Below are 23,337 nucleotides of genomic sequence, written 5' to 3'. Positions count from 1 at the left end.
GGAGGTCTATATACTCTTAACGTCATAATCCTGGATGCGCAGGTAGCGACCAGTATTCTTTTGATAATATGATAGCGACAAAGTTAGATCTAAGTAATAACTCCACGTCGGGAATTTCTTTAAAGATTACAGTTTACTATAGTATTGGGCTTGCTTATTAAGATTTTACCGTTATCTTTTGGGGTCGACTGTAATTAATTACAGGGACCAGTACTAAACAGGGCGAAATACATTTGATGCCTAAATCCCTGGTGGCTTTCGCATTCGCGGGACCGTTCCTTGCAGTCCGTGCGGAGTTATTGCCTAGAATTACCGCGACAAACTTTGTGCCTCCGGTTGGTTGACCATTTCTGTGGACCTTGCATAACTATGTATTTGAGCTTGTCTGAGTGTGTAAACTTACCTAAGAATGCAAGTACTGTATTTGCCGTATAGGTAACACCATATAGCTCATATGCAATCTTGAGTAAAGACGTGCATGGCGCTGAAATAAACCTTGAATAGATTATACGCACGGATAAATTAAGAGTAAGACCGCTGGGGAAATTCCACAATGATGGGCCACCACATTATCACGATGCAAGAACAGAAAGGACAGAAAAGGCAGCTGGTTCGTTCACACACAGCTTGCCCATCTGATTGGCAACTCCGTAATCAACCCGTCTTTGTGATTGAGATAAAGTGATAAGGGAATTATCATTTCCCTTTAGGTGTGAGTGTTATTCATAGAAAGTATCGCGAAAGTGAAACCTTCCAAGATCTTCGACTGGGTCCTACAACCTCGTGCCGTGCTGCGTAAGACAAGAATAGCCAGCGAATCGTTACTTAAGGAGCACCGCGATACGAGTAGTAAGTAGTACTACTGCGCATTGTTCTTCCTATGTAAAGAAAACTGTACTGAAACCACTACTGCAAAAGACGCAAATGATTGAGAGGAAGAAACTTATGAATAGAGGCGAGTCTCAGTGATTTTGATAAATTTTCCAGTAAATAAAGAAAACATGGGAGACGATGGCCCTTTTGAACCTTCTATTAGGCTAACCCAGTGGTTTCCAACCTGTAGGGCGCGCCCCACCCCCTCCCCCCGGGGAGGCCTCGAAGGGCTGCCGAGGGGTGGGGGGGGGGGGGGGGGCGCCAATGCTTGATGAAGGGGATGATTATATCTGACAACTATTAATTACGATGGAATTCAGAATTTCAAAATATGAGAAACTATTTCAGATATGAATATGAAATTTAGTTGGCTAAAGTTAAAAGCATTTTCAAATTCTATGTTAAGGAATTTATATATGTATATATATATATATATATATATATATATATATATATAATATGTAATATATACATATATATATATATATATATATATATATATATATATTATATATATATATATATATATATATTGTGAATTATTGACATGTGCCGACTATGCCAGTAAATTACAGTATTTAACGAAAGGGGGGGGGGGGCGGCCGGAGAGAATGTGCCATTTAATGAAAGGGGGCGGGCGAGAATTAGAAAAGGTTGGTTGGAAACCGACTGGGGCCAATCCATTCAATTAGGTAACTGCCATTACATTGTTTCTTGTTTATAGTTCAGTCATACACAAATTAAAGCAAAAGAAAAAAAAAACGTAGATCTAAGTCTATTCTGGAAAACCACAGGATCGAAGAAAAGAGAAAATTCCCGAACTGTAGTATAGTCATCAATTGCAATTTTGAAAGTGATGTTAAGTGAGAAGCAAAAGTTGTCCTGCAATGATAATCTTCTGTCGTTTTCGTGGTGATGATTAACTGAGTCCCTTATTGGAAGCCTGAAATAATTTTAGCCTGATTCGAGGACTCCCAAGATTTAAACTTCGAGGTCCGTTGCTAGAATCTTATGCACGAGGATGTTGCAAGGGGACACATTCGAACTTGTGATCGGAAAGTATCAGGAAACAAAGTAACAGTTAAAAAGTAACAACTTTTGCTAGGAAAAAAAAGACGACAGAAAAAAATTAAGTAATTCTTGTATTTTGGAAAAAAGTAACATCTGTCACATTTACATATTCATACCATTAAAGACTAAAAGAAAAAAAAAATGTAGATTTGGAACTTTTGAACTATTTCAAGATAATATATTTATTTTAATGAAGAATTCGTATTATACATATATTATGTCCAATACCTTCTCAAAATTCTGAGATGGTCTTTCTTCCTTCCACTCAGTCATAGCAAAGACGTTGTAGTCGCTTCTGCATTTGAATGACCTGTCTGCTGTTCTTTTGTTTGGATGCAGTGCCAATCAGGTCTTGTTGTGCCAAAGTGTCGGAACCACTGTATTCATTTAAACATAGGGGGATGCTGGTGTCCAACCAAGTTTGAGAACTTATTATTCCAACCTTCACATACATTGTTGGTACGGGAGTTTCCTTGTAATGTAGCTTCATGGACATTCCAGACTTTAGGGGGTTACTTAGGGGGTACACAACGCAGCCTGACACCCTGTGAATCCTCGATCTGTCGGGATCTGTATCTACCCGAGATAGTACTAGGTTGATTGAAAATAGTCTACCAGCTCTTCTGCCCTCTTGTACCTCATTAGTGGGAACGAAGGCATACCAACATACCGCAGAAAAGCCGGAACCGCTGGTTTGAATGGCAATATTGTGTAAGACCAATCCCTTGAATTTTACGCCAAGTGCTCTAGTAAGGTGGTAGAAACATCCCTTGCTATCCACTACTACACCAAAGCTGGCACTCACTGCACATGAAACAGCAGCTTCGAAGTCGCTCACAACCGTCTGTACCTGAAGGATAAATACTAACTCCAACGATAGCATCAAACAACTCCGAGTGAGTACACTGCTCTTGGCTTCTTCTGTAGCAGATCATAGACACATGAAACATAACTTTCACTGAATGAAACTCTGAACACATACACCTGAGTGAACTGTGGTGATGCCATCTTGAAGTTAACGTCCACTAGATGGTCTCTGCAGCTGCTAACGAATGGGGTCCTCTTCCGTTGCGTTCGAAGCAGTGGACAAAATTTGATCATTAAACATTATGTGAAAACCCGGTGATACTCGTTTTCTTGTTACTCTCTTGTTGCGTTTTTCTTGTAGCTTTCTTTCCAATACGCTTTTTCTTGTTACCTTTTTCTTGATACTTTCTATTCTAGATTCAGTTTTTATGAGACATGAGCATGAATTAACGGAATCGAAACTAAATTACCAGATAATAGTAGCCTAACTCTAGCAACCCACGAGGAACGTCGGAACGGTAGTGGGTGCTTACCCCGTGGCACTGAACTTGAAGCTTTCAAATCAGCCAGATATATTAGTATATATAGACCTGAGCTCGACGAGTAATAAAAACAAGAGTATCTTTCATAGTCGAGGAATATTAGGAAAATCGACCTAACTAATTGCAGGAAGTTCAAACTTGGCACAGTTATGCACTGACCCCATACTTATTAAAATATTAAGTGTCCTTATTGAAGCTATGCTCTAGCCGTCATACTGGAAAATGGCGGCTGATTTTTATATATTCGCCTCTATCTTCTAAACCGTTAGAGTTACAGAAAATGTCCAAAAAATAAAGAAAAAATCCTCGTAAAAGTATAAGCATTTATTATACAACAAGTTTTTTTGTAGGATGAAAAATGAAAAAGTTACGGCGGAAACTATTTTTCCCATATGCTTGATCGCAAAACAGTCAGCATTACCAGGTATATATTAGTTTGGAAACTAATATACATTTATGTGTCATTATCAACTTCATGAAATATTTGCAGTTATTTTCAGTGTTTGTAGAAAATTCAATATCCATTTTAAATGGATATTGTTTATCCATTTAAAATGGATAGACAATATCTATTTTAAATGGAATCAAACTTCAATTTGGTTTATGCAATACTAGGTTGAAAAAATTGTTTGGTTTCCCAGGAACACTTATCTGCCAGATCACATTACAATATACAGTGAATATTAACTAGTGCTTATCTTTAAGTGGTTAGAGAATATTTTGATGATACTTAAAAGATAATAATTATAAAGTTCATCTGCAAAAGTAAAATCAATACATTCTGATGCTGTTCTTTCTATGCAATACTTAAATGACATATTTTTATAATTTTCCAGAAATACAGTATACATTATACTTACATTACATCACAGTTGGCAATAAATAGTTTTTAATAATGAATTATTCTATGAATATCAAAATTGCTCTACACATTTTCAAGCAGGTTATTTCACAATTTTCCAGCTCAGTGCTCTGGCTCTTCTAAAATTCTTTCAACTGAGTTTTCACAATTATTTCCTTGGCTGAGCAAAGTATACCGAATTGAGCACATTTGCTCCTATTGTTGCATGCAACCTTACAATTGCACGAAACCTGGTTCGGGAGTTTCACTTGAGTGGCTCCTTTGGTAGTGGGGACAGGTTTCAGTGATTTTTATATCATTGACCAACACCATTTTGGTGGATCCAGGCAGTTTCCAAGTCATTCCTGTACTTGCAAATTCACTCTGTAGGAGTGTTGTTCTGCAGCTGCGCTGGTTGGGGCTAAAGAGGCCAGTTGAAAAGATGTACTTCTTTTCTTCTATACAATAATTCTATTATACATGAAATATCTGAGCTCATTTAATGACTGATTGAGACCCATATCATTTAAGAATAAACTTTTCATCGGAATCTTTTATGGCATCCTTCTGATTGGCCATTTTCATTTGTTCTCGCAAAACCTGATTATTTTGCAGAAGCCGAAGTGCGCTCATTTTATCTTTTTTTGTATAGTGCAGATGTCGGGGCATAAACCAAAAGTAAAATGTCATAGCTTTCACCCATATGTTTTTTTTTCTTTTGTGAATGTTGTACAATGTGAGTGCTACCTGATTTTCCTGGTTTAAGATACTGTTTGTCAAGATCTTTATTATAAGCAAACCAGTCTCCTGCCCAAGAACGACAGTTGGATATTTTTTTTTAGCGTGATCAAGAGCGACTGTGATAATAACAGCTTCTGCATCACTTTCAGCTTGTGGAACTGAATAAGCTTTATTTTTATTTTTAAGCCTAACAACATAATTAGAGCGCATTTATTTCCTCGGTTTCATAGAAAATCGGGCTGTGGAAAGTTATAGTAGATTCACATCAACGGTGCATTTGATGTGCCAGTCCCTTACGACGCTCCTGATTGGCTGTTGATAAGCTAATCCCAGCGCTGGAAACTCTCAGTCTCTCTCGAGAGTTCACATAGGCCGGATCTATGTTTCACCTCTCCTGAGGGATACTTTTGAAAGACGTATCCCTCAGGAGAGTTGGAGCATACATCCTTCCCTGTGAACTCGCGAGAGAGACCGTGAGTTTCCAGTCCTGTGGTTGGCTTATCAATAGCCAATCAGGAGCGTCGTAAGGGACTTAAGCGCCTCAGTTGCGTGGTTGGTATGGTGTTTGCTTCCCACCTCGGTGGTCGCGTGTTCGATTCTAGGCCATTCCATTGAGGAGTGAGAGATGGGAATTTCTGGTGATAGAAGTTCACTCTCGGCGTGGTTCGGAAGTCACGTCAAGCCGTTGGTCCCGTTGCTGAATAACCACCACTGGTTCCATGCAACGTAAAAACACCATAGAAACGAAACGAAACGTAAGGGACTTGCCTGGACATTAAATGCACGGTTGATGTGCATCTACTTTAGTAGCTGGTGTCATTTCATAAATAAGTCATACGTCTTGCTGGTCTCTTTCCTGCTCGGCGCTCTTGTTCAGCTGTTTTAGTGGTGTCTCTCTCTCTCTCTCTCTCTCTCTCTCTCTCTCTCTGGATACCCATCAAAAACTACATTGCAACATTTTCCATAATAGCTCTCAACATAGCTTACATACAAATCCAGTATCTGACCAAATGTTGCTGCTTTTGGCTAAGGAACTCACTGAAGCAGATTTCCGTCATTTAGAACATAGTATGAGACAGGAAGTAACAATAAAGTCTCTTTCTGGAGGCAAAAGGCATTCAATTTCGGTTTGACTAAGACTCAGGCATAACATTCCCCGAAAGAGTTCTTGTTGGAAGCTCAATGTCACATTTTTATGATGCATCTTTATTCTGCCCCGAATGTGACTTTAGAGCAGTGTTTCTTAAAGTGTGGTCCGCGGACTCCCAGGGGTCCGTGGAATGTTCCAAGGGGTCCTCAGGATAATGTGAGGGGGAAGCGTTGCTGTTAAGTTCACTCAAATTTGTGAGCAAAATTATAATGTGAAAGCTATTTTACGTAGAATGTAAACAATTATGTCAAAGATAAGCCATTAACAAATAATTCAGTAGCAATTTTAGTACTATATATTATACCCTGAAAACGCTTCTAAACCCAAGAGGGAAATTATCATAATAAGAGGTCCGCTACATAGAGTCATTTTAATAAAGGGTGTCCGCTGCACGAGAAAGTTTGAGAAACACTGGTTTAGACAAAGGAACAACTTTCCTCTTTCGATGCAGCTGAACATCACGGAAGTTAATTCCTGAAAATGAACTGCTATCAGCCCATTTGAGATGTCAACTAACTGTCCAAGATAACTGACGAAATGGACTATGTCCTTTTAGCCTGTTCATAAACATGCTATGATCGTCATTATCTCACGGTACTCGACATTTTATACATTCTGTCTTCAGCTGGACGTTTTTTACATTGACTCAAGTAAAGCCTGATACAGCCTCAGATATCTCAAAACTTTTACCAATGAAGCAGATGATGACACCCAACTCTGTAGAGGTGCAAATGTTAATTCAAGATCTGCATATGAACCATCTTGCAAATCTTTGAAAATCATGAGCTGACATTTTTTTATGTTAATCCTCCATCAAATGTAAATAAAGATGAGCACATTAGCACAGTGTAAATGTCCGGCACTGTGAAAATAGGGCATTATCACCTTTTTTACTACTGCAATATGCAATTTCAAACAACCAGTTCGTTCTCTCTTAAATAAAAACGTTCGAACGATCAGCTGTAGGTACGTGTTCTGAAATACTTCACTTTTGTCACGCTGAGAATTTATGCTCCAACGTGGAAAATAAAAACTATGGCGTGAATGATAATTGATTGAGTAACATTGTCGCGTGTTTTGCCCGGAAAGCTGAGTTCAAGTTTTAAGTTTGCCCGAGTTATCAGTCAATGATACTAGGGTTGGATGAGTCTAGGGTGTTCCACTTTCTCGTCCTGAGTGATTTAATGCATGTTATCCTGAACTCTTATTGATAACCTACATAACGTTTGTCCTTTCTATACAAAACAAAGTTTTTACTAAGAAACTAATGGTTATGCCTTCGTAAGTTACGGGAGGCCTAGTGGTCTGTTTATTGTTTTTATATTACATAATTAGCTTCCTATGGTTCTGATAGACAGCTTACCGTTCACGCAAACCCTCGTATTATCTTACTTTAGTATTAGGCTACTATAACTCGATGCTGGAGTGATCGTGTTGTGCTCTATCGTCTGGACATTATTTGAGGACATAATTCATGATTTTGCTTTTGATACGTCAAGAAAACACTATTTCCCCCCCCCCCCCCCCCCCATTTTTAGGCAATATCAGTTATCTGATGTCCAGGCATTTTCATAATTACTGCCATTGATAAAGATACTGATTAATTCTGCATACATACATCAGTTCACAATATGACTAATTAAGTGTTATTGGTAAGCTACCGTATTCTATAACATAGTGAGAGGCATTTGTCCGCTTTGAATTTGCTGGAGAATGAGCGACCGGAGGAATTCATTGCCTTTCCATTCCCTCTTCGCGGCAGATTCAGCGCTGTGCGAGACTTCATGGCGCAGAAATCTGGCGGTTAGTCCTCTCTGTATCTATCGTTAGAGCGGTCGCACTTGTTAACGATTTTCTAATCATCCTGGAACTACGTGATTGTAGCGATTTTTTCATATGGTCAGGAATGATGACTAAATCATGCACGGAATTCACATTTGATGTTGATATATGACTGAAAAAAAGTACTACTACAGGCTTTTTCACTCATCGAGTTGATTTTAAGCTAAAGATTTGCAACTTTGCGTTTGCATATTGCATTATCGATATTCTTTAAAATGTCATAGTCAGGGAATTTCAGGAAAAATAGCATCAATCGACCTAAAGAATTTGTAGGAACGTAAAAATGAGTCTGTGGTTTCTTTAGGCCACTCTGATTGGTAGAAACACTTTTTCTGGTATTAAAATGATAGAGATATGTTCAATTAAAGAACTTAGATATTCAAATATTACATATTTACGTGTTTAAAAGCAGTTTGATGCTCATGAAAAATGCATTATTTGTAAAAAACGATAAATCGACCCGAAAAATAATAATAATAATAATAATAATAATAATAATAATAATAATAACTAATAATAATAAAAATTATTATTATTATTATTATTATTATTATTATTATTATTATTATTATTATTATTATTATTATTATTACTCTGAATGATTACACTGACTCGTTTGAAAAGTTCCAACAGGATCTGGACGCGTCTGGTAGGACCCCAAAATTATGGCTTCAATATTTTCAAAATGTTTTGCTTATCTTACATTTTATTAATGAAGTATCCCATCAAGTAATACTTGTCTAAGTAAGAATTAATCATATTCAAAACTCATAAATATTCTTCTTTGAATAGTAAATGCTACACAATAGCAATGGAACATTTTGCGCCATTCTTGATGTTAAAGCCAAGGTCAAATCTTAGAAGACGAACAAAAAATAAACTGTAATCAGAATAGATAACTCTTTCACCAGCAGTGTGATTTGTCGATAACACTTTTTATGTTGATATGTTGACAGTCATCTGGAACAAATGACTAACGATTTCTTGGCATTGACTGAGAGTCAATGTGATGTTATCGACGAATTTTACGGCAAACACCTCGATTCGGCCTAAAATTTTACTGATAGTTAATGGAACTGTGAAATCACATCAGTGTTTTAAAGAGCATTACGTTATATTTAGCAGCACTGAGTAGGATGGTGATTAAGTAGATGTATCAGTTATAATAGGCAAGTACTTAAAATAGCCATGTTGTGTATATAATCGATCCATTTTTTCAAAGAAAATAAGTAAATTGTAAAACTTATAAGGAAAACAGTTTACCTGGTTACATATACATATATACATAAATAAAGCCAAATTCGACGAAAGAAAGAGAGACGAAAGAATACTGCTAAGTAAAGGACAAGAGTCGAAAGGCCTTGCTGTACTCCGCCGTTTCCATTTCCTTCCTGGAATTTTTCGTGATTCAGTTTTATATATAAATATATATATATATATATAGATATATATATAAACATATATATATATATGTATATATATATATGTTATATATATATATTCTAATGTCTACAAATATAATTCCATGAATATTGTATAGCATCGAATTCACTATACCTTATGAATAAACAACTCCAGTCAGGATTCAGCCGATGCTTATCAGTTGGAAATTTCCGTAGTTTAAGTTATTCTCAAAGTAGTACAGTGATTTCCATACTATAACATAAACTGCTTGATATTAGTGGTTATTAGTATAATATTTACACACTCACAAACACACACATACACACACACACACATATATATATATATATATATTGTATATATGTATATTATATATTATATATATATATATATATATATATATATATATTTTTTGTTTTTTTTTTATTATATTTTTTTCTGACTCAGTCGCCCGAGTGACAGGCCAAGGTGGTACTGACTGACCTACCAGCGTCATAAAAGAAGTTGGCCCCTAAGTACTTGTCGCCTGAGTTTTTCCCAAGGCAGGTTTCTGAAGCCTAACATGGCGAATTTTACCCAACTTCCTGATCCACCAGTGAGTCAGTTGGTACCATTTCACTCGAATTACCCTCCACCGTGAAATATGATGGAGATAGTGAACACATGAGCGTGGGGCATGTTTGGTTTCAGAAGCCTGCCTGGGGAAAACCTACGGTAAGGAGTACTTAGGTTCCAACTTCTTTTTTGACTTCTGTAGGTCAATTGGTACTGCCTTGGCCTGTCACTCGGCTGACCGAGGCCCGTTCACAATGCGAGTCAGAAGTATGTTTCTTTGTAACTATTTATTGCCTTATATATACTTTATATATATGTATATATATAGATTTATATATATATATAAGTGAATGTTTGTATTTTGTATGTTTGTATGTTAGTGCTCTATAGAAATCCGAGCTGCTTGATCAATCTAGATGAAATTTGGCAGGTGGCCATCATTTGACCCAACTTAGATAATACTATAGGTTTCAAATCTGTACCCTTCCCCTTCGTGATCCCCCTTCCTTTTGTAACTTACTTGGTTAATAAACTCTTCGCATCTATCCTACCTCATTTCATGTACTCAATACCAATGAAATTTATTACTGATAATGCTTTTCTTTCCTGTAATTAATAATTCTGTATCAAGTTTTGTGTTTAGATTTAGCGGTTGTGTGTGCTTAAGTTTCATGGGGGTGTGTGTTTAGTGTTTAGATTTAGTGGGGCTCTATGTAGGTTTAGCATGGGATGTGTTTAGGTTTAGCAGCAAATGTGTTTTGGTTTGGTGGGAGCTGTGTTCAGGTTCAGTGGGGGTGTGGTGCTTAAGTTTTGTGGGGGTGTTTCAGTTAAGTGGGTGAGGTATGTTTTGGTTTAGTAGGTGCAAATGGGACAGTCACCACAGTAATGTCTGGATAAAATGGATAGTCACCTCAGTATTTTCTGGATAAAATGGACAGACAGAACAGTGATACCTGGATAAATGGAACAGTCAACACAGTAACATGTGGATAAAAGAGACAGTTACCACAGTAATGTCTGGATAAAAATGACACTCAGCACAGTAATACTTGGCTAAAAGGGACAGTCAGCACAGTGATAATTGGATAAATTGGAAAGTCAGTAGAATCATACCTGGATAAATGTAACTGTCACCAAAGTAATAGATGGACAAGTGGGACAGTTAGACATAACTATCAGGATAGATGGGACAGTCAACACAATACTAATATTTGGATAAAAAGGGACAGTCACCACAGTAATTTCTGGATAGAAGAGACAGAACAAGGAAGAGCAGGAAAATATTTTTAAGTCCTTCAGGGTTATCCTGGGCAGCGCTGTGTTGGTCAGCTGCTAGTATGTATGTATGTATGTATATGTATGTAAGTGTATATATATATATAATATATTATATAATATATGATATATATATAGGTATATATATAATAATTATATATAGTATATATATATACATATATCATATATATATATATATATATATATATATGCATATATATATATATATATATATATATATATATATATATCATAATATCTACTGGTCATATTTTACCAGATCCATATGTAATTGCAATAACTTTAATGCCCTCTCAATTTCTCGATTTCTTCACACATTTTGGAGATGCTTGTGATTACAAAGCCCTAGATCTAATGTAAGAATGTGAAGTAATTCTGATGTCTGGTAGTGGAATTTGAATCTGTATCAAGAGTATCAGAACGAGTTCATATAGCTGACACAACTACATCAGAATTACTTCATATTCTGGGAGTAAATGAAACCCCTTAACTTGACTGTTACCAATCCTACATTGGTTTTACGGGCAAATCACTCCCACAAAGACTAATACAACGTACGAGTATAAGATATGGATAACAGAACTCAGCTATTTTTAACTACATAAACAATCATAATCACAAAATAAACTGGAATATGTCATGTATAACTTATAGCAGCAATTGTCTGTTCAAAAGCCAGATAATAGAATCAGCAATGATTAACCAAAGAAATATGATGAAGCTCTCAAAAGGAGCCTGGGATTTAGATCTGATAGATAAAATCTTTATCCAACCAGTGGTTAAGAAGAGTAAGGAGAAGTCATGACTGACTTCTGGAATATTCCATCTTAGGTATAAATAACGCTGCTCTGTAACTCTTATTTCATTCATTACCTGCCTGTTGAGGGAGACAGACAGTGTCTGTGAAATACAGCTATAACTTTCTACCCTTTTGGTGTTTTTATTTGCTCCTTTCATTTGATAGATTTCTGTTTTAGCAGAAAATATTTTAGCTTATATATACTATACAAACACACACATACACACACACACACACACACACACACACACACACACATATATATATATATATATATATATATATATATATATATATATATATATATATATATATATTATATGTGTGTGTGTGTACACACATAGGCTTGTATTTCTATTGATAGCCGGATAGGTAAAGCACCACTGTACGTCGTGAGTTCTCGTGATCGGGGGTTCGAGCCCATGAGGTGATGAACTTTTAATGGACTAAAGAAATCCTCTTCGGTTTACATATATACAAATATATCGTTTCCGAGGTAGAGCGAATTGGATATCAAATGACAATTGTAGCTTAATGCTCGTATATATATATATATATATATATATATATATATATATATTATATATATATATATATATATATATATATATATATATATATTTAAGAGATTCTGGGATGAACACCTCCCAGTTCTTTATATAAACGAGTGGATAGAGTATGAACTGTTATCGGTCATGAAAATGAAGACAGACTGGCCACCTTACCAGAATGAGTTAGGACATGCATGACCTAGATTAGTAGGTGGACTTAATTCTTACTGGATTCTATGTTTGAATACTATAGCAGATTCACATCAACCGTGCATTTGATGTCTAGGCCATTCCCTTACGACGCTCCTGATTGGCTGTTGATGAGCCAATGACAGGGCTGGAAACTCAGTCTATCTCGAGAGTTCACATAGTTGTGATCAGCTGCTGCCACTTTCAGACATTTTTTTTCTGCAGTGTTTCATTTATCTTTATTGACAGTTTTCCTGAACGCCGAGGAAGATATACTATGTCCGAAATGGATTCGTCTCGGAGACCTGCCAACTCACTTGACGAGGAGACAGTGGGAGGAGCAGGACCTTCCTGCCCGTCTCGGGTGCCTCCTGACGGCGGGTATGGGTGGGTCATCGTTTTCGCTGATTTCATCGTCAAGGTAAATAATTATAATCAATGTTCATTCTGTTCTGTAAGGTGTTCATTATTATTATTATCATTATGACTGAATCTTGATGGAACCGAGAAGGTAGGTGAGTGACCTTGATCCATGACAAAACTTAAACATCAGAAGACTTTCCTGACTATATATGACTTTCATGGATGTGGAAAATCCCACATTGGCGCCATTGAACATTTAGAAATGGATAGGAAATGACTCACTTCCTTTTTAACCCACAATTTTAAGTCTAAACGGTCAGGGAAAGCGTCCAGAGACAAATCTTTTCCCAAATAATGGGTCCAAGTTTCGAAGGTTTTGTAAGATATCCAAGAAGGCTTAAGATTTATATTTGTTTAAAGCTTGTTGACAATATTTAATGTGGAGATAATTGTGGTTATGCAATGCTTTCATTTGCATATCGAGTTTTTTCTTTTAACTATGCTAAAGACTTCATAGAATTTTAGAACCTTCTATTCATTCGGTTTTGCTATCTATGTTTTATGGCCATTGCGAGACATTTCGGAATTTTTACTTTTGTAAATGTACATAGAAAAAATTCCGTACATTTTTAATGCAATGGAGTTATATGACTGTGAAGTTCTAGTAAGTCATATAATATATTAATTTATAGTATATTATAGACTCGATATAATATCATGTATATATATATATATATATTATATACAGAGAGAGAGAGAGAGAGAGAAGAGAGAGAGAGAGAGAGAGAGAGAAGAGAGAGAGAGAGAAGAATAATTAGCTCTTTGTCAGCGAAATATCTCTTGGTAAGAATAACTGTTTAATTCATTTTTTTTTCCTCAGGTTATAAGCGTTTCGCTAAATAACTCGCCTGTATGTATACCTATTTATTCGATTATCCTGATTGTCCCAGACTTTATTAGTGGGATGGGAAGTTTTATTTCCTACAGAGCTTTTCCTGCATGCGGTGACAATCGTGGTGATTGCAAATGTGATTTTTTCCCCCCATCTAACCAATAAACTAAGCTCTGAGGAGAACATCTAAGGAACAGAAATTTCATGATTCCCTTGATATCCTCAACGATCTTCAGGCCATTAGTATTTGGTCTTTGTAAAGGATGTTCGAAGATATTCAGAATTATGTGACAAAAAAAAAAAAAAAAAAAAAAAAAAAAAAATTAGCCCTGGCAATGGAGTATCGTAGCCGTGACGTCGCAGGTCACGTGGTGGGCCACCTGGCCGTTTTCGCTCCGTAAGAAATGAAAAGGCGTGGATTTGAATCGCCCATGAAATCGCTAATATAAGAAAGTTAGCATTTCGACCCATACAAATTGATGAAGAAAAATAGGTATTTGTATAATGTTACATTAAATATGCTGCTTAGTTGTCATTTGATTTTTTTGATAATCAACAAGTATTTTTTGTACATACTATTTAATAAATCTGTCTTGCTTTCAATCAAGATATATGGGTCTGATGCTAACTTTCCTCTATTAACGATTTCCTGGTCGTTTCAAATTCGGCCCCATTCATTTCTTACGGATCGAGAGAGAACAGACAAGTGGCCCGTGGAGCGGTGATGATTGCGTCACACTACGGTACTCTTTTTGCATATTGTTGGTAATTTAAGTCACAAGGTGCCCGTTGATAATGATCACCACTTCTCTGGTGTTCCATAACGTGGAGTTAAATGACAATATCATTCCAAATGGAGAGAGTAATGTTTATGTAAACACCACGACTCTGCATCTTCATCTCGACTTTTTGTTGCATATTGAGTTTTCGGTCGCTTGGAACCAAGCGTCTGTAACTTGCTTTGACGGGATGACTTGAGACAGTGTTGCCGTTTCGAGGATTTTCGTCTACTAGTGTGGCTTTCTAGTGACATCTGGCAACCCTCCGTGGATATTCTGACCACAGCCACGGTGCTAAGTAATAAAATTCTTCACTTTGCCTTTTTAGGTTTTATCATGAAAATATGGCTCTAAAACATATCCTGCTTATTTATATAAATGAATTTTATCGAAATCCTTTATTTTTCTTCGGTCAAGCTAGTAACGAGTAGCTTTTTTTTACGTCACGGAAAATAATTCTACATCGGATAATACGCATTCTAACCATTAAATTTTCTGCATTCTAACCATTAAATCATAAATAACGCAAAAAAAATCAGTAGAGCTGCGTATGGTAACACTGCTGAAAGTCAATTGTAATGGGAAAAATATTCCTTTAATTATTAGTGATTTATTTAGGAATTGATTCATCATCCTCCTCTAATATCTTTACACTGATGTTGTAAAAGTAATTGGAACTGTGAAATGTTTTCGTTTCTGTTGTGGACGAGTGTGGCAGTGTAGCCAGTCCCTTTTTTTGTTTATCTTTCACTTTGAGTAGTGGAGCGCTGCCCTGAATCTTTCGGCTACATTTTGGTAACACTAGCAACACATGTAAGAATCACTAATGCTTTCGTGTGAGGGGTCGTCAACCTGTCCGCTCTTCAATTTGGCTATTTTACCAATTATTAATACAAATGATTATCTACCCCTTGCCAGGGATCTAGTCCAGGGATCTAGTCCAGGAGTTCTGAAGACTAGGTAAATTAATCAAGTCCAGGAGACTAGGCCTGGGAGAAATTTGGCATGATGTAATGAGTAATAAAGAAACAAGCTGAATACCAGGAATTTTCGTCAATACCCCTAAAATGGAGATCAGCACTTCAACTGCCTCCCAGTGGGAAGACATCACCTGGCCTCATCAGTAGTAAGACCCATACGCACAAGGAATATCATGTAATAGCAGGTAGGACAGGCCTACCCTATTTTCCAGGCAGCGTAAACGTCAGTCTTCATACCCACCGTGTCAACTATGACACAGTACCATTCTCCGACCCGTGTCTCCAGGCAAGAAGACTGACAAAAGTGTATATGTATACTAGTAGTCTTATTCTTCTCGTATCTTAATGTCGTGGCGGGGAAAATCCGCCCGTGACATTTGGTGGCAGCTGTGTTGGATCTGTAGCCCAGTGCTATTGATCCAGACCCACTGTGCCTATATGTATTATGTAGGTCACATATAATGTTTTGTCGTATTGTATGCATTTCTTTATACAGTATTGTTGATATTTGTCTGATTAAGGTCATGACTTATTTACATGCATATTCATTATTTCTATAGTAACAGATTGTATGGTATTGTCTCTTAATGTAGTTTACATTTTATTATTTGATTATATATAAGTGTTTGAAATACTGTAACAATGGTGACTGGTACTGATGAATCATATATTGATCTAATTCAATTAGAACAAGAAACACAACAAACATTACAGACAGTTAAGAGCTTCACTCAATCCTACCAGGACATTTGGTCTCAAGTGGGAGATTTAACAAATCAAATCAAGGACTTGGACCAGAAGTTGGTTGACATACAGGGGACCATACAACACTTAACACCCAACCGTAATAACACTCAACCCCCCATAATGTCTACACCACATACGTCTCACATTCCAAGTAATCCATTCTCATGTGACAACCTCAGTACCATAACAGGAACCCCACAATACATACCCCCAATACCACCTCGTACAAATACTAAGTACCCACCACAAAACACAACTACTATCGCAAGTACAGTGCCCTTAATACCCATTAATGTCTCATCTACACCACCTAACCCTGCAGTGGTAGTACAACCTCCTACATAACCATCCACACCTATACCTAATCCATCATCGGGTAACTCTTGTCAAAACCCTCATACCAGTCAGTCAAACCCATTCATTTTGCAGCAAGGTCAACAGACTGTAATACCCAATCCTTTCCTTGGACCACAGCCTACTTATCCCTTTACTAATACCAATCCATTCTTTTATTCAATAAACACTCCAGTAGCAATTCCTCAGAGTGTACCAGTGTTAAAGCCGAAAGATGTAGCCCTTCTCAAACTTTCTGAACTCAAGGGAGTTCTTGCTGACAATAGACTTAATACTTTTTTTAGACAAGTAGAGTCATGCACTAGCTCAGACGACAGAAGAATAGAAGTGGCAATGGCCCGGGCTGAACCAGATATAGCTACATTCTTAACAGCAGCGTTAGTAAAACAGGGTAATAATCTACCTTGGGATGAGATTAAGAAACTTATGAAGAAGCAGTTTATTGGCTCAGCCACTCTGTTACAGGCATGGCAAGAGATTACTGCCATGACTTACTATTTTGATGAACCTCCTAGTTCCTTTATTAACAAATTACAGTGTAAAATCTCAGCTTTAACTTTGAAATTCCCCAATGTTCCAATTCCAACATCAGATAAATTTCTTAAGACAAAGGTGTATAAGGGATTGAATTCACAGGCCCAAGCCAAACTAGTTGATTTCTTAGCAGATCATATTCCATTGGAAAATTTCATGACATGGGCCGAAGAAGAATATTATAGGGCTCAAGGAATGAATAGTAGTAATGGGAATAGTGTCTTGCCAATTTCAGGCACCGGGAACCCTCAATCATCAACCCCAGTAAACAGGTGTTCAACAAGGGGAATTACAAAGAAGTGAGCTAGATAATTTAAGAAAGAAGCTTGAAGAGTTAAATAAAAAACTGGAGAAAGTAAACATGAAGAAACAAAAGAGTAATAGTAAATATTGTGCCTTTTGCAGAGTGACTGACCATGATCTGTCTGAATGTCCTCTTGATCCTCCAAAGGGAGTTTGTTTTGATTGTTTCCAACAAAATAGTAGGAGAGGTCATGTAGGATGTCCAGGAAAAGTAGGTATAAAATGACTAAGGAGTCCAGCACGAGCTCCTAGTATCAGTCTGGTGGTTAATGATAACATGATTGAAGCCTTAGTTGATACAGGTAGCTGTGCCAGTATAGTTAAGAAATCCTTTGTGGAAAGCTTAGGTTTGAAGCCTGCCAAGATGAGAAATTTACCAAGGTTAACAGGAGTCACCCAGGCAGTTGCACCAGTACTAGGATCTGTTTATTTAAATGTTCATAGTGGCACTAGAGTTGTTACTCACTTATTTTTTATTGTGCCAGACAACTTGTTAGATACAGAAATTCTATTGGGCACAGATTTGCTTGGGGTTGCTTGTCTAACATGGGACCATAAAAAGGGTATAGTAATTTGGGATAATATTACATATCATGTGCGGTTTCTTAAACTGAGACCTTCCACAAGGAGAATTAGGAATCTCAAAATTATTCAGCCATTAAGCCTTGGAGTAGATGAGATAAGATTAAAGAAAAAGATTATCCTACCTCCCTCTTCTGCAGGTATTTATGCTGTGTCAGTAAATGAATTAAAAGATACAATACTCGAATATACCTCAGACTTAAAAGCCTATGGTGCTACGAAGGCTTTGTGCCTTAAAGTCACTGATAATCAGGAAGTACATATACCTCTCAAAAATAGTACAAAGGGTGTAGTTAAGTTGAAAATAGGAACACTGACAGGTACTTACAATAAGATTGATGAAAGGGACATCATTTCAGTAGCTCCCACATGTCAAAAGATTGAAATTAGGAATGAGCTGATCCCTGAAAGCATGCGTGTTGTACCAGAACAAGGATGCACTAGAGAGAAAAAGCTGGAAAATTTGATTGCACAGCAAGATTGGTCACATTTAGATGATGAACAGCAGGCCCAATTAAAGAATCTAATCATGAAAAATCACCAAGTTTTCATAGTGGAGATTAATGAAATAGGAAAATTCAAGGGAGTTCAGGGACATATTATTGTTAGTGATTCTGAACCAGTTAGGTCACCCATGTATAGATACCCTGAGAAAGCCAAGCAGCTGATTGCAAATATGTTGGAAGATATGGAAGCTAAAGATATAATTGAGCCATCCACAGCTGCATGGTTAAGTCCTATAGTCTTGGTAAGGAAACCAGACAATTCTCAAAGGATGTGCTTGGACTATCGAAAAGTCAATACCCACCTTCAAACTGACATCCATGTCCTTGCCTAAGATTAGAACGAGTTAGTTGGAGTCCAAGCATCAGGGAATCAATTTTATGCTTCATTAGACATGAAAGATGCTTATTATCAAGTAGAATTAGATGAAGATAGTAGAGATCTGACAACGTTTAGTGATGGAGTCTCCTTATATAGGTTTAAGAGGTTACCGTTTGGTTTGAGTTGCAGCCCAGCTATATTTTCAAGGGTAAATAGGTAATATCTTGGCTCCATTACTAAAAAAGGGATACCTAAGAATTATTTTAGATGATATTGTAATATGGGCACCCAGCTTGGAAGAATTAATTGAGAGATTAGAAGAGCTGTTCAAATTATTTAGTGAAAAGGGTGTGAAATTAAACATCAAGAAGTGTCATTTTGCGCAAAAAAGAGATAAAATTTCTTGGCCATATAATATCCAAAGAAGGATGCAAGCCTTGTCCTGACAACATAAGTGCCATCAGAGATATGAAAGCTCCTACTGATGTCAAAGAAACTAGAAGATTTTTAGAATGTGCGGTATTATTGTAAGCACATATAAAAATTTTGCTAAAATGCTGTCCCCTTAACCAATCTTTTAAGAATGAAAGAGCCATTTGCATGGACACCAGAGTGTCAGTCTAGTTTTGAGCAGTTGAAACAGCTCCTTATGACAGCTCCTTTGCTCATAAAAGCAGACATGACAAGACCTTTTCAGTTATTCACAGATGCTAGTCTGAATCATGTAGGAGCAGTGCTGATGCAGGAGAGTGATGGCCTTTTGAAACCTGTTTGATACTTTTCAAAGAAATTGAAGCCTGTAGAACAGAGATATTCTACTAACAGATAGGGAAGGCCTTTGCTATTGTGTTAGCATGTAGGTGGTTTCATCATTTTCTTTGGGGTGTTCCATTTACCATTCACACAGACCATCAGCCTCTTGTGTCAGTATTCAAAAGAAAGACAAAGTCACCTAGGATGAATAGATGGATTATTGAAATGCAAGATTATCGCTTCAAAGTTGTGTATAGGCCAGGAAAGCACAATGAGGTAGCTGATCAGTTAAGTAGGCCAGTTAGGGCAATCTTTCACAATAATCAAGACAATTATCTTGGGTTGGGGGGGAGTTGATTGCTTACTTAAAAGGAGGAAAATTGCCTAGGAAGAAGTTTCCCAGAGCATTCATCCATCAGTTTATGCTGTATGAAGGCTTGTTATATCTGAGTGCTGACAAGCATGACAATAGTATTCAGTTAAGACTTGTGGTACCGCAGGAGCTTAGGAAAGCTGCTTTGAAGTTTGGTCATGAGTCTGTTGTTAGTCATTTAGGGAGAAGGAAAACTATTGATGCTCTGGAGACTTATTTCTATTGGCCTTCACTTAGATCTGATGTGGTTAAGTTTGTTAAAGAATGCATTACATGTCAGGTTCATAAAGACAGTCCATCCTTACAGCAGAAATTCCAAGAACTTCCACCAGTACGTAAACCCTTGGAGCGTATCAGTATTGATTTGACAGATATGATGTCTGGTGCAAATGGGTACCGTTATGTGCTTACAGTGATTGATCATTATTCACGCTTTGTGAAGTTTTACCCACTGAGGAATAAGACTACAGAAGTGGTCAGTAAGAATTTTCAGAAATATTTAAATGATTTTGGAATTCCAGGGTGTGTAATTCTTGACAATGTGGCTGAATTCACATCACAACAGTTTAGAGATATTTGCCAAAAGCACAATATAAATACTGGTTTCATCACACCATACCATCCTGAAGGTAACAGCATATCAGAAAGAATGCATAGGACTATGAAGACCCTATTGAATGTCATGTGTCAGGGTCATCCTTATCAGTGGCCAACCTATTTAGGCAAAACCCAACGAGTCCTTAATTGTGCTGTCCACGCAACAACAGGTGAACAACCACATTATGTCTTCTTTAGCAGGAGACCTGCTAGACAAATAATAACTACATTACCGTCAATTGATGATGAAGTGAGTGATTCTGATATTGCCAAAGTTCATGAGATAATCCAAAAGACCCACTTAGAGAGGTCAAAAACATTTTTAAGTATAGCTAATCAAAAGCGAGTGAATACGAGTGTTGAAAAGAATTCACTAGTCTGGGTCAGAAATGAGACTCAAATACCTGGTACTAGTCGAAAGTTAAATGTTAAGTGGCTCGGACCCTATAGAGTGGTAGAAGTTGTGCGAGATGGATCCACTTATGTGTTGAAAAATTTGTTTGATGATACAATCGTAGAACGAGCTGCTAATAAACTAAAGCCATTCCACGGTGATGAAGAATGGTTAGTTACCATGACAGAGCACTCTGAAAATGTGCCTGATATAGTAACTGAAGGAGTTCGTACAAGAGGTGCTAGGAATATTGTGCCTCCTTCACGTCTCATTGAAGAGATATAGACTCTGTGTGATGATGTACAGTACTGTAAGTTTGTATGTTTTGTGTATTCTCTTTATTTGTTTGAGAGTGATGAAAATGTAATTTTTCTATTCGCCGTGGCCAGTAATGTGAAAACTTTGTAGTGTTGAGGTAATGAACAAAGGAATAATGTAAAACATTTTGTACAAGAATTTACGTAGTGCCCTGGTTGGGAATGCAATTGTGTCTTATGGGTCTTGTCTTATAGGAAATTGTCAGAGTTTTGCTCTTGTAGTACTGGTTTGGTACATTTTAGAGGATAGAGTACGCCACTTTCCAAACCCCTTTGAGATTCAAGTTTAGAGTCGTTTCTAGCCAAGAGCTCAGGTGAGTTTGATAATCATTAGGACGCCTCAATAGGAGTAAATTCTGTCTTCACATGTGGAGAACTCTTTTGTTGCAGAGTGATGTGACATCCTGTGTAAGTGGAGTCAATCTAACCCCAGTATTAGGCTAGACAAAGCTATTAGGAAAGCTGTATTGAACGCACACCTATATGGTAGTGTCCCCATTTAGTACTCAAGTATATCCTTGTTTTATGTTGTTGCAAGAACCCCTTTAGTCTCCAGTTGAGATCGTTGCTTGTTCCTACTGTTCAAGACCTGTTTTTCACAGTCGCAGACCCATCTAAGGAGCGGTTTGGTTCCGTTAGGAAAAGTTGTCCTTGATATTAGAGTGGACATGAATCAATTCTTCCCAGAGGGAAAAGCTTTGTAATGGGAAAAATATTCCTTTAATTATTAGTGATTTATTTAGGAATTGATTCATCATCCTCCTCTAATATCTTTACACTGATGTTGTAAAAGTAATTGGAACTGTGAAATGTTTTCGTTTCTGTTGTGGACGAGTGTGGCAGTGTAGCCAGTCCCTTGTTTTGTTTATCTTTCACTTTGAGTAGTGGAGCGCTGCCCTGAATCTTTCGGCTGCATTTTGGTAACACTAGCAACACATGTAAGAATCACGAATGCTTTCGTGTGAGGGGTCGTCAACCTGTCCGCTCTTCAATTTGGCTATTTTACCAATTATTAATACAAATGATTATCTACCCCTTGCCAGGGATCTAGTCCAGGGATCTAGTCCAGGAGTTCTGAAGACTAGGTAAATTAATCAAGTCCAGGAGACTAGGCCTGGGAGAAATTTGGCATGATGTAATGAGTAATAAAGAAACAAGCTGAATACCAGGAATTTTCGTCAATACCCCTAAAATGGAGATCAGCACTTCAACTGCCTCCCAGTGGGAAGACATCACCTGGCCTCATCAGTAGTAAGATCCATACGCACAAGGAATATCATGTAATAGCAGGTAGGACAGGCCTACCCTATTTTCCAGGCAGCGTAAACGTCAGTCTTCATACCCACCGTGTCAACTATGACACAGTACCATTCTCCGATCCGTGTCTCCAGGCAAGAAGACTGACAAAAGTGTATATGTATACTAGTAGTCTTATTCTCGTATCTTAATGTCGTGGCGGGGAAAATCCGCTCGTGACACAATGTTGTGAAGAAAAAACGGCATCGCTGCTTGAGGGGCGTTCAAGATCGATTTCAGAGCACAACAGACAAAAAAAGATTCACGGAGACATTGTAGTATACTGCGCATACCGTATGTTTTCTCTTCCTCAGTTTGTGACGGGCAGCATCATGCCTTGCTTCGGGATCGTTTACGTGTACTTGGTGCAGAGTGGTTACACCAACGCGCAAGTTGCCATCGCTCCAGCTATCATGAATGCATTGACTAACCTCCTAGGTATGGAACTCTTTTTCTCTTTCTCTCTTGCATATTCATATCTCATCAGCAAGTCATAGTCAGACTTACAAGCCTCCTCATTTCAAATTTCTTCATGACTACTACTTAGCTTTAGCAATGTCAGTATTTATACTTTCTCATTATCCTCT

The 23,337-nt window shown here is 37.4% G+C and overlaps 1 protein-coding gene across 2 annotated transcripts in view; it reads left to right on the top strand.

Annotated features, from left to right (window-relative positions):
- Positions 1 to 270: 270 nt before the first annotated feature.
- LOC135217365 (monocarboxylate transporter 7-like) overlaps positions 271 to 23,337 on the top strand; it is a 44,245-nt gene continuing 21,178 nt past the window's right edge. Inside the window, exons 1-3 of one of the 2 annotated variants that reach the window (XM_064253207.1) lie at positions 271 to 849; positions 12,911 to 13,082; positions 23,065 to 23,188. In XM_064253207.1, coding sequence (XP_064109277.1) covers positions 12,939 to 13,082; positions 23,065 to 23,188 — 268 coding nt within the window. In that variant the 5' untranslated portion in view covers positions 271 to 849; positions 12,911 to 12,938. The remainder of the gene's footprint in view (positions 850 to 12,910; positions 13,083 to 23,064; positions 23,189 to 23,337) is intronic. The other variant, XM_064253208.1, reaches the window with a different exon arrangement.

Source organism: Macrobrachium nipponense, chromosome 7 (assembly GCF_015104395.2).
Source record: "Macrobrachium nipponense isolate FS-2020 chromosome 7, ASM1510439v2, whole genome shotgun sequence".
Taxonomy (NCBI): domain Eukaryota; kingdom Metazoa; phylum Arthropoda; class Malacostraca; order Decapoda; family Palaemonidae; genus Macrobrachium; species Macrobrachium nipponense.
Note: the sequence above shows the minus strand (reverse complement) of the source record. Positions and strands in the feature narration are given on the sequence as shown.